Source organism: Scardinius erythrophthalmus (assembly GCF_964197995.2).
Source record: "Scardinius erythrophthalmus genome assembly, contig: HAP1_SCAFFOLD_46, whole genome shotgun sequence".
In the NCBI taxonomy this organism is placed as follows: Eukaryota; Metazoa; Chordata; class Actinopteri; order Cypriniformes; family Leuciscidae; genus Scardinius; species Scardinius erythrophthalmus.
Genome location: NW_028296543.1, coordinates 320,751 through 334,271, shown reverse-complemented (window position 1 = coordinate 334,271; position 13,521 = coordinate 320,751). Strand labels below are relative to the sequence as shown.

General features: G+C 39.2%; 1 protein-coding gene across 1 annotated transcript; it reads left to right on the top strand.

Annotated features, from left to right (window-relative positions):
• Positions 1 to 10,197: 10,197 nt before the first annotated feature.
• On the top strand, positions 10,198 to 10,566 carry LOC308686216 (helix-loop-helix protein 2-like; the record flags this gene model as incomplete). Its single annotated transcript, XM_081394586.1, has 1 exon — positions 10,198 to 10,566. One exon carries the CDS (start codon positions 10,198 to 10,200, stop codon positions 10,564 to 10,566), a length of 369 nt encoding a protein of 122 aa, XP_081250712.1.
• Between the last annotated feature and the right edge of the window lie 2,955 nt (positions 10,567 to 13,521).

The following is a 13,521-nucleotide window of genomic DNA, read 5'->3' as shown; positions in this document are numbered from 1 at the left end:
AGGTCATTATAAGCCTTCTCTTTAAATAATTGTATTATGCTTTATTAGTGACACATTTGGGAAGAGAATATATTCCAAATCTGAAAATACAGTATGAGAACAATTAACTGCACAATTTCTAGAAATGTTTACCTTGGATATTGTACAATTTGCAAGCAAAATTTGTGGAAAAAAACAACAAACCAGTTATATATTGTCCTTGCATTCTTGTGGCTGAGTCACACACCTGAATGAAAGGCTCATTACGTATGCAGCCTCATTATGCGGGCCCCATTGTCTCCGCAGGTGTGAATCACGCCCACCCGCATATGGCCTTTCCAAACAAAAAGTGTTTTACAAGATTTAAATCAATGGATTGTGTTATGTGAATGATTAGGCAGGATGATTTTCACATAATTTTGAAGAAAAAATTCTAGGCAACGTCATCCATTAGTCAGAAGTCTTATTTACATATATTTAGAATATGTTTTATGGCCTTATTTCAGAAACTTTAGTTTTTTGTTTTTGAAAAAAACATGCATAAACATTATTCTATCAAAAATACAAACATGTACATGCAAGTTGTTCACATATTATGGTAGCCCTGTTTGTGCTAAATAGAGTGAATTTACACCTTTGCCATTAATATGTTTATAAGCAACTGAAAAAAGCACAAATGTCAGGGCATGTCAGAACATCTCAAGGACCCCAAAAACCCCTCAGACCCCAGAGGGTTAAAAGGCAGAAACCCCCTCATCTCACTTTCTTCTCCGGCCTCTCTCACCCTTCCTCCTCTTCTCCCCGGCGCAGCACTTCTCCAAGGAACATCTGAAGAAGGCCCTGGCCTTCTCTATCGAACGAACACATGTTCGAGTCGTAGCTGCGTCCTTTGCAACCAAGATTTGCAACCTCTCCCTTTCCGGGAGATGAATCTGAACTTTCTCGGTAACGTTACATTCAGTGAGCCTTTTTAAGCTTCCCGCGACACCGGAAGACGCAGCAGAAACAGGACACCATCCTCGCTTCCTGCCTCAGCTTCAACCTCACCCGAAAGAGCACAGAATCTTGCAAGTAGGCTATATTGATTCCTATAAAAGCTGTTCCAAGGGTCTCGTGAACTTAGGTTTCTGTATGTAATAATTACTAGCTTTTCCCTTCTCTCTATTTCTTTCTTTCTTTCATGTATTCTGACCACGTTATTGTTTTATGTTCTTGTTTGGTTAAATGTTTGTTTGTTTTATTGTTTGCATTTTACGTACGTTTATATTTGTAGCTTATATAATCTCTAGTGTGTGCCATTTTATTAATAAACCCATTTATACTTTTAATTGTCTCTGTGTTTGAAAAACCACCTTATAAGTCAATGAAATCAAAGATCTAAGCTACACGCTCTATATAGACTACTTTGAGTAGGCCTAGTTTTAATTTATAAACCCAAAAGGTTTTATGTTCGTGGCCAGAAGATAAACTTTCTTGGAGTTTGTAAACAGGGATACTCCTTCTTAACTGTGATAGTCTTACATTTATTCGCGGGACATATAGCTGATGACGAGACCAGTTACAGAACGAGGTATTTCCGATAATTGATAAAGTAAATGCAATGCGATTTATGAATTATGACCATGAGTTATGATTATTAATATTTCTAAAATTCCCTATATCCTTGAGCTAATTCGCATTAACCCAGAGGCATTTACCCTGCAGCGGAGTCGACGCGCAGCCATGCGATAGGAAGGAACGAGCTCATCATCCGCTTCCTTAGAGGAGCCAGGAGGATGAATCCCCCGCGGCCCCCTTAGGTTCCTATTTGGGAGCTTTCTTTGGTCCTAGAGGCCCTGAAAGCATTTCCCTTTGAACACGATCACACAGTCTAGAGCTCCTTCTACGAGAAGACTCTATGCGTCTAAATGGTCAGTGTTCTCCAAATGGTGCGCTACAAAGAGCCTGGACCCACGCACGTGTGGGGTTTCGTGGGTGCTTTCCTTCCTTCAAGAGCTGTTGGACAAGGGCAGGTCCCCTTCCACGCTCAAAGTGTACGTTGCGGCTATTGCAGCGTTCGCGGAGTCGACGCGCAGCCGTGCGATAGGAAGGAACGAGCTCATCATCCGCTTCCTTAGAGGAGCCAGGAGGATGAATCCACCGCGGCCCCCTTCGGTTCCTATTTGGGAGCTTTCTTTGGTCCTAGAGGCCCTGAAAGCATTTCCCTTTGAACCGTTAGAATCCGTGGACCTAAAATACCTCTCGCTCAAGACCGTTTTTCTGATAGCTCTGTCATCAATAAAATGTGTGGGGGATCTACACGCGCTATCTGTTAGCCCCGCATGTCTCGAGTTCGGACCAAATGACTCCTCAAACCGAGACATGGTTACGTCCCCAAGGCGATTGGCACTCCCTTTAGAGCGCAGATCATCTCCCTATCGGCTCTGCCAGCATCCGATAGCGAGGACAGTGATAACCTCCTATGCCCCGTCAGGGCGCTGAGAGTTTACATCACGCACTCCGCCGCCTTCAGGCGTTCTGAGCAGCGCTTCGTTTCGTTTGGTGGGCACACCATGGGTCTCGCCGCCTCGAAACATAGCCTGTCCAGATGGATAGTGGACGCTATCGCAGCAGCTTATGCGTCAAAACACCTGCAGTGCCCTATAGGCATCAGGGCCCATTCCACTAGAGGCATGGCTTCGTCGTGGGCTTGGTCCAGCGGGATTTCTATTCACGACATTTGTATGGCGGCAGGCTGGGCCTCCCCCTCTACATTCGTGAGGTTTTATAACCTGGAAGTTCCCGCCTTGCAGGCTAAACTTTTATCAGTCTAAGTGATGTGTATGTTCTGCCCAGTTGTTCATGTGCAGGCTACTCTCATGTAACTACTAGCTCTTCTGGTTGAGCTGCACAAAGGGTTGAGACTCTCTATACATAGACCGGCGGAGCCGCTCTGTATTTCCCAATGATGTGCTTGTGTACTTGTGCTGGCCCGCGTTGCTGGCCGCCTATTCTCCACACAGCTGCACAAGGGGTGATACTCCCTATACATAGACCGGCGGAGCCGCTCTATATTTCCCTATGATGTGCTTATGTACTTGTGCTGGCCCGCGTTGCTGGCCGCCTTTTCTCCACACGTTTATACATAGACCGGCGGAGCCGTTCTGTATTCCTATCAAGTGCTTATTACATGTGCTGGCCCGCATTGCTGGCCGCCTGTTCCCACATGTTTGTGTTCCCCGGGCTTCCCCGGGACTCATGCAGTGGATGCTCGGCGCACACGGCGTTGACAAGGGGTTCCCGTAGCGTAAGCAACTTACGCAATATGAGAGAACCTCTCGTAAGAGAACGTACTCGGTTACCTAACGTAACCTCGGTTCTCTCTAGAAGAGGGAACGAGTATTGCGTAACCTGCCGTGCTCGCGCCACGAGCTTATTCGCTTCAGCCAATGAAAACCAGAGTTCAGCCTGTTGAGCCCGTCCTTATATACGCTAAGCCACACCCATTCTGGCGGGCTGTGACGCATGGAGGGCGTGACGTCACGCAGGGCTCACCGGTAGGCTGCTGCAGTTGCCGCAGGACAGCCAATGAGCACGCTTATACAGCCTGCTATGGTCTGCTGGCTGCCGCACTGCGTTGACAATAAATACAAAATTAAGGATAATTTTTGGCTTCAGATCTCGAGAAAAGATGACTTTACCCATAGAGTAAGCAACTTACGCAATACTCCTTACCTCTTCTAGAGAGAACCGAGGTTATGTTAAGTAACCGAGTACGTTTTCCCACCCTCGGTTTTGTGGCTCAGGGCCACAGCAAGTCAGTGGAGCCTCCTTCATCATTTTAATCAGCTTGTTGATTAGATAATCAGGCATGGTTGGTCACCACAACACACAGATGCCTGATCAACAAACACACATACTTCTGTGATCCCTCTTGTGATCTGGGAATAGTGTGACACAAGAGCCTCATAACCATCTTACTATTGTGAAGAAAACTCAGTGCCAAGAAAACATTGACACTGAAAGACTTTAGAAAATTGTCAGCTTAAGGTTTCAGGTTCGTGTAAAAATGAATTTATATTACATAACAGAATATATTGTGAATATTACAAATGGTGGCAATTTTAAACTAATTTGAGCCTGATTCAGACCCTGAGAATGTTATTGTTCATAAACAAGAGGATCTTGCAGAATAGATTCCATGCAAGGACTTTGCAAGCATGGATTTCACAGGACTTTCTGAGTGTTATGTTTTTTCTCATGATATTTGTCAGAAAACTATGGTTACACAAACAGTAATCGATCACAAAAACATGGTTAATTTTTCTAAGGGGCGGTGAACAGCCTTGAGAGCTTAAAATGCTATAGTAAAAACAACACTATATCAACACTAATGTTGGCTAGCAGGCGAGCATAGCAACAACATAAAACTTATAATTAGAACTGTGAATAGAAAACACAGCTAGAAATAATAAAACAAGATTACAAGTTGTAATCCACAGATTATCCCCACAGAGTGGAAACTGCTCCATTTCAGGAGAAGCTTTTGTCCATAGCTGGTATTGCTGGTTCTGGTCATCATCTCTTTGACATAGCAGCAGCTCAGCCAGGCCTCGTCTGCTTTTTTGGCTATTCCATGGCTGGGGATTATTTAAATGAGGAACATTATGACTTAATAAGGTCCAGGAAAATTGCTTTGTACTCCAAACGGGCCGTTCGTTGTAGTTCTTGGAAAGTGGATTCTGTTAAGTAAAATATCTCCCTTTGGAGAGGACTTTAGCTTTGTAACCTTGCAGATTTTTTTATGCTCAAACAGCAACATTACAGTTAAGTAGTTTAAAAAAGTGAAAAATCATAATAACCGATTAATGCACAGGCAGTTCCAGTCAGTTTAATCAACGTTCTATATTAATGCGCTGCTTTCATTGAAACACACAGACGCACATATCACAGATCAGAGATCGCGCACACTCAGAAACATTCAGGAGAAACTTATCAACGCTACCCCGCGACTTACATTAATAAAATTGCTTCGATACTGAATCTCTACATATCTCAATAAGAGGGGGTAATATCTTTCACTGTTTTTAAAGTAGCCTAGGCCTAACTAGGCCTATCGTCAAATAGGAGTATACACACACACACACACACAAACAAACACACACACACACACACACACACACACACACACACACACACACACACAAACACTGAATTAAAACCTGAGATAACAATAAATCATCAACATCTAAACCTAGGTTAATTCTCAAAAAATCTTCTGATTATGACAGAAATAAAGTCAATCTGGTTTGTAATAAGTGAAGCTGGTAATGCTGTTTGTGGAGTTGTTTAATCCTCCTTTGCTGAGATCTTGAGAGATTTAATGTCTTCTTTTATCTTCAGTTGATTTCATCTAAGGCTGTGGCTGGAAGTCAGTAGTTTACTGTAAAATCTACTGAACAAAATAAGTTATTTTCTCTGTGAATGTATTTATGTGAACATAAACGTGAAATGTGAATATATATTTATGTGAATGACTACTCAAGAGAGTAAATGGTGAAATGAAGTGTTATTTTATGTGTTTTTGCACATAATGATATAGTGGAGATCTGTTAGTGTTTAATGATCTGTTGGGATTTAAAGTGTTTCTGTTTAGTTTTTTTGTGTCACCATTGTGTTGAAGAGTAGAGCCTGTGCTTCAGTCCAGGATGAGCAAAGAAACACGGATGTTATGCTGTTTTTTTTAAAAAGACAATTTAAGGTCTTCACCTCATGCATGTGTGCTGTTGTGAACTAACAATTATCTGCAAGAGGACTGAGTTAAATTGATATTTTGTAAACTCATTTAATTTTTTTTTTTTTTTTAGAAACAATCTTTTTTTAGTGGACTCAAATGAAATAAGATCACAGTATAAATATGAAATGGCAATTGACCAATTTAAGATAATCGGTTTCCTCACATGAAATGAGTTTACACAGGTTTTAATTCATATTGTAAAGACTACAGTAAAGAACTGTAAATTCACAGCTGCTCTTGTTTTGCTGCTTTTACATGTGTGCTATATTTTTACAGTTTAATTGTAGTTGATGATTTATGGTAATCTTGTAAAATTTAACCAAAATTGCCAGTAAGTTGCTGTAAATTTTACAGTAATTTTTTTACAGTGCACACACACACACACACACACACACACACAAATATACAGCATTTATTAATTTTAGGGTTAATCTCAACATTTAGCTTAGGGGTACCTGGACTCCTTTTGGGCTCATCAGGCCGCAGGGAACGCACTGGTGGAGGGACAGTAACGCCGGTTTCACACTGCACGCGATAGCAGAGCGTGAGCAGAGCAGGAGCAGTGCGTATGGTGAGCAGGAGCAGGACACGCGCGTTTTGCTTTCACACTGGCAGCGTTTGTCACGCGCGGCTGAACCGCGGCTTGTGTACAGACAGAGTACTCTATAATGGATAAGTTGGCATTGCTTTATTTCGTTTTCAAATACATTTAAGAGAAAAGACTTGTCAAGAAGCTTATTTTATTAATCATTTCATTTATATAACTTTTGATTCGTCTTTGTTTTTATTGTTCGGGCAACAAGTTTGTTTTTGGACATTTGTTTTCTTTTTAAATTGCTGTTGGTCATTTGAGTGACTGTTTAAAACACAATAGATATCATCAATGCGCTTTTTGGATAACACTGCGGTGTATTTTGCCCATGATCAATGCGTGTCACTTTAATTCAGCGTAAGCGGCGCGTTAAAAATAGACTGGGCGCCGAAACTATCGCTGCACTGCTGTTCCTGCTCTGCTCCTGCTACGCGCTGCCGCGCCGCTTCTGCGTGCGATGTGAATGCACTCATTGAATAACATGGACGCCGAAAAAAATACGTGCTGCTCACGCGCCGCTGACGCTTGCGGTGTGAAACCGGCGTAAGAACAGCGGAAGGGGAAGCAGGGGAAGTCAGGGCGTTACTTTCACTGGGACGAGAAGCAAATGGAAGGAGCGGATGTCCCGATCCGATCACGTGATCGGCAATCGGGCCCGATAACGTGGTTTCAGACTGATCGGAATCGGAGGTTACCTCCCGATCAGGACTCGGATATATATATTCTCATTATTTTTTAACACATCTATAGTTATGCGGTGGCACAGTGTTACGCCAGTTTCACACTGCACGCGTTAGCAGAGCGTAAGCAGCACAGGAGCAGAGCGTATGGTGAGCAGGAGCAGGACACCTGCGTTTTGCTTTCACACTGGCAGCGTTTGTCACACGCGGCTGAACCACGGGTTGTGTACAGACAGAGAATAATGGATAAGTTGGCATTGCTTTATTTCGTTTTCAAATACATTTTAGAGAAAAGACTTGTCAAGAAGCTTATTTTATTAATAATTTAATTTATATAACTTTTGGTTCCTCTTTGTTTTTATTGTTCTGGCAACAAGTTTGTTTTGGACATTTGTTTTCTTTTTAAATTGCTGTTGGTCATTTGATCAACTGTTTAAAACACAATAGATATCATCAATGCACTTTTTGGATAAAACTGCGGTGTATTTCGGCCATGATCAATGCATTGTCACTTTAATTCAGCGTAAGCGGCGCAGCAAAAATAGACTCGGCGCCGAAACGATCGCGGCACTGCTGCTTCTGCTCTGCTCCTGCTACGCGCTGCCTCTGCATGCAGTGTGAATGCAGTCTAATCTGTTAACATGGGCGCCGAAAAAAATACGCGCTGCACGCTCTGCTAACACGTGCAGTGTGAAACCGGCGAGTGCAGTTCCTAAAAGCACATTACTGGCATTGCAAACACTGTGGCACATTTCTTTTTTTATTTGTTTACATGCCTGCTGGGTATTTTAAGTTGAGGTGCTATTTGTTTATATATTAGACTTTCTTTATATTTACTGTTGCACTAAGTCCAAAAGTGAAGAATTTATGTTATTTATTACTTGATTGTTCAAGCTACCTCACAGAAGTGCTCTGTTTGTTAACAGAGTTGTTGAATGTTAAAATAAGGTGAATTAAATAAAAAATAAGGAACATCCTGGATCTGTTTTTCGCTCTTCTTTATTCTTTTTTATGTATTATAGAAGGATCATGACTCGGTATCGGTAGATACTCAAAATCAAATGACTCGGACTCGGACTCGAGGGCAAAAAAACCTGATCGGCACATCCCTAATTTAGCTACTACTATATTTATATGATTTGATAAAATTTTGTATTATCATTATTCAATGCACTGTGAACTAACATGAACATTTTTATCAACTAACATTAACAAAGGTTAATAAATGCTGTAAAATATATTGCAATATGTCATTTCTATATTGGGTGCGTGTGTGAGTGTGTGGGTGGTACATATAGGATAAAAGTGTTTTTTTTTTCCTCTCTCTCTCTGTGTGTTTGTGTTTTACCTGGAGGATATGGGTGGAGAGGGGCAAGAGAGGAAGGTATGATGCGAAGGGGCGGTGTTAGACAATACCACCCCACAAATTTATTCCAACCCTCTGTCATTCTGAACAGCTTTTTCTTAGAACTATTCTCTCATCCCCTGATCCGTTATAGCCTGATCAGGCGACGGAGCTCTAGCGAAATAGAAGAGAAGACAGGATTTAACGGAGATGGTTTTCGATTAAAGGGCTGTTTTATCGCCAGTTCATTCTCAAGTAATCGCAGTCTCGCTCAAGAGGACTGGCAACATTTCACTACTTTTTCTACAATTTTATCGACAGAGCAATCTCTATTGTCTAGAGTCTGGGGTCACGATGCATCACTCCCAGATTTTTATCTCAAGATCGAAGGCATCATCCATTATTTTTACAAACGAAAAACAGTGAAAGGCAGAATTGCTCAGCATCTCAATTTTAACTGGAACATATATCACTTTGTTATTTGAGGATATCAGAGTAAATGGGTAAATATAATATAACTTGGCCGGAAGATGCTCAATGAACGAAATTACATAAAGACGCGAGGATAGAGTAAAGAGTTGGACAGCTTGTAAAGGACAAGGTTCTTCTTTCTGGAGCTGTCAAGTGCAAAACACGGTTTGTTCATTTATGCGTGTAAATTATATTTAACTGACGTATTAGATTTATATTTGTATTATCTCAAATGTATAGGTAACATTTATTATAGCTTATAAATATGTTAATCCGTAATTTCAATATTTATTTGTTAGTGAAATGTTTAGAACTACAATTATTTTGAATAAGCTACAATTATTTTGAAAACTGTTCCGCGCAAAAGCACTATCAACTATTGCTTTACACCTTTTCTTATATTTAAGTTATACGTTTTAGAGTTAGCCTACACTGTATAAATATAGATCACACACCAGTAATTACATTTTTCCATTGCCTTTTCACACTGCGCCTATTTTGTAAAAACTAGCAAACACCTAAACCAACTCATTTAAATAAATGAAACATGTATTGTTGTAAATATTTAGCATATAACTTTTACAACTAACGTGGCAGTCCATTATCAATTGTGTGAGCGAGAATTTATGTTGATCTAAAAGCAACGTTACCACAACAGATGTTAACCTTTTGAACCATTTATTATTCTGGTTCCGTTTTGTCCTGTCAGGCAGCACGCGCCAAGCGTTATAGTGTGACAGATGGATGACTTAAATTGTAGGTTAGAACATGACTCCAGAATTATCATACTTCGTACTTCATGTTCATGTTGGAGCCCTTTATTGGAAGGTTCTGGAGGTTGTGCATTTGCGAGATCTGTTTTAAACAGATGAATGTGTGTTATTAGAAATGCAAAAATTGTTATATTTTAACAAAATAATTATTTTGGCCTCTTTTAAAAATAACTAATCAAATTTCAGATGCTTAAAATTGAAATGTGCATTTCTTCAAATAGCTATTAGTGGTATAAAATGTTTTAAAATGTACCACATATTTGTATTAAAATGTATAGCATATGTGCTATGCACCTTCTGCAAATAGGCTACAGTGTCATGGACATTACATTTTTGTGAGAGCTGTTGTGAAAATATTATTGTTGTTCCAGCAAATATCTTATTAAAGTAGCTACCGTTGAGTTTGCAAAGAAGAGAAAAACATTGGGGAAGGCAGATACATAATCTTCAAAAAATAACACAAAACTGTGTAAACATACAATTTGTTTATTATTTTATAGACCTAATTGTAATTAAGTATGTATTTGTGTTTCAGGACTTTGTGAAACTGATAAATAATAAGAAACTGGTTGAAACTGAAAATGATGTTGAGTCCAGAACAAACTGATTCAGATCTGCCGTGGAGCCAGTCAGATGCTGAAACTATGTTGAACGATATCAAGGTTGGTTGCGTCACGGATGAGCCCATGGAGGGAGAGGGCAAGATGAAGTCTCTGGCCCCGCAAACCCTCAGCAGGGAAGAAAAGAGGAGGCGCAGACGCGCCACAGCCAAATACCGTTCAGCCCATGCCACCCGTGAGAGAATCCGGGTTGAAGCCTTCAATGTTGCCTTTGCCGAACTGAGGAAGCTGTTACCTACCCTGCCTCCTGACAAAAAGCTGTCCAAGATTGAAATTCTGAGACTAGCTATTTGTTATATTTCATATCTAAATCATGTGTTGGATGTTTAGCATAAGGTCCCTAAATATAAACATACTTCAAGGACCTTCAAGGGGCCTATTTTCGGCAAAAAACACAGTATCCTAATTTCGCAGGTTGTGGTCTGACATTTTGGCTTTTTGCGCTACCTACATTATAAGTGCAATTGGAAGAGATTGAAACCACGTAAGATGGCTACCACCCAAGTGTTCACTAGACAGGTATTAATGAATTTAATGAGATATTATAGCTTAGAGCGGAAATAAAAAACCCTTTAACCAAAATGGTGATTGCTCAAAGAGTTGTGAACCATATAAGACTGTGGTCCCTGCTTTAAGCTACACAGAATAAATGATGCAATAAGGTCGAGAGGGACAAATTGAATAACTTATGTTGTTATATGTGTATATGGATTTTTTTTTTCTAACGGAAAGAAGTACAGAGATAACCCGTTGCATCACTCTGTATAACAGTGAGGGAAGAAACAGCCCCTCTCCTCTAGCTGCTCTGTAGATCTTGTTTGTAGTAGTTCAGTCAGGAGGAAATGACGTATAAGTGGCACTTGAATTATGACATCGCGATTATAACCACACGTATTTAAATATTTATTTGTTATTTATTATACTTGTTGGATATGTTTTGATATGATTCATGTCATTTACATTTTCTTTTGAAAGATTGTTTAGAATAATGTACGTTGGTTGTAGGCAATGTTGCTAAAAGAAAAGTTACTGTGTTAGACTGTCATTCAGTAATGATCAGAAAAATGTTAAGCATCAACTTGCACCTTTAGTGTTTATTTATTTGAGAAATCTATATATTTTTTTATGCAATTAGTTAGATAAATCTGCTGTTTTTCCTCATCCATTTGTCATGAATTAGAACAACGAATTTATTACAACGAAATCGTTTCTTTTTGCAGGCCTATTTGATTTATGAGACAATAGACTGGCAATTCGTTGTATGACCAAAAACTACATAATAAGTCTTACATTTTCTTTCACGTGTGTTCATGTGCTGATGTCTGAGATGTTTATATTCATAAAATTACACAATAAGTTACATTACGTTATAGTAAGTTATTTTTTAGTGAAAACATATCTGCTATCCAAAGATCTTTCCTGACTTTTCAGGGCCATGTCCTTTATTGCTTTATGCACATATTTTGTAGTAAAGTCGCTGTGACAGTGTTTTTTATTTTAAGGTAGCCTGTTTTGTTTTTCATATTTTGTTGTTTATTTGTTTATCTTTTTAAAATAAAATAACAATCAAAACATGTTGATTTTTTTATCACAATGACAATTATCTATTAAAATAAAATAGTGTCTATTTGTTAAATTGAATAAGATTAAATTCAAATAAATTTGCCAAGATATGTAAATTCAGTCGAAAACAGATGAAGAGTGGTCAGTCACATTAAGCATTGGAGTGTGGGTTTTGCATTACCTGTGTTTGCTCCTTGTTCTCCCTCTTGGCTGAAAGGCCGTTTCCCCAGAGAAGGGGCAGGTGTTACTCCAGAGGAGCCAAGACAACCAAATTACTGGCCGTCTGGCACCTCCCGTGGGAAACACAGACACACACACACACACACACACACACACACGCACACACTCACGTTTCCATGTTTCATGGGGATACTCCATATAAATACTGATTTTTATACTGTACAAACTGTATATTCTATACCTAAGCTTAGATTGTCTGCATTTTCAAAAAAAACAAAAAAAACACAAAGAATGATTTACAAGCAGTTTTCCTTATGGGGACCAAAAATGTCCCCACAAGGACAAGGATTTCGGATATAGCCATCTTTGTGTGGAGAGAGAGAGAGAGAGAGAGAGAGAGAGAGAGAGAGAGAGAGAGAGAGAGAGAGAATTATACTAATACATTATACAACAGTAGCAGAACAGTTCAATATGCCATAATTATAAATTAAAACAAGCATATTTTAATACTGACAAGTGTTCTAAAAAATTAAACTTAAGCAATTAGGCCATTAGCATGGTTTATCTGTAATTGTTTTAATGTTTAAAAATAAATTGAGAATATACATCATTATCTTATAAAAAAAAAGAGTATATATATATATATTCTTTTCTTTATGTCATGGCGATGGTAACCCACGCTCCGACAGCCCCAACACGGAGTCCCTCCATCTTTTTGCGCTACCTACATTATAAGTGCAATTGGATAATCCTGTCGCTTACTGGGTTGTACCCCAGTAAGGCTTTCTCTGCCAGTGGACCCAACACCAGAGCTACTCCAGATCTATGAAGGTCTTCTCTGCCACTGGCTAGGATCCGATGATCTTCATAACGTTTGTCATCCACTCCAATCCAGTGGGTATATATATATATATATATATATATATATATATATATATATATATATATATATATACAGTACTGTGCAAAAGTCTTTGGCATGTTAGGTTTTAAGTCAGTTATTTATATCTTTTGCTGTAGTGTGTCAGTAGGAAATATTAGTTTACATTTCCAAACATTCTTTTTGCCATTAATTGTAATAATCCAGTGAGATTTGTGTATGCACAAGGAGTCTGACAACAGCCGGTATGATCTGATCTCACCATCATCGAGTCCGTCTGTGATTACATGAAGAAACAGAAAAAACTGAGACAGACTAAATCCAGAAGAACTGCGGGAATGTCTCCAAGATGCTTGAAGAAACCTTCCTGCAAAGCTACCTGAAAAACTATGTGCAAGTGTACCTGGACAAAAGCCACTTTAAACGCAAAGGGTCGTTACACCATATATTGATTTGAATTAGTTAATAGAAGTTAAATCATAAATAAATTCAATTTGTGATTTTATTTTTGAAAGCATTCTCACTTTACAGCATTTTAACACAAGTGGCAGTACTTTTCACAGTACTGCAGGAAGGTTTCTGTATATATATATATATATATATATATATATATATATATATATATATATTAGGGTGCATCAAAAAACACAATTCTTGAATTT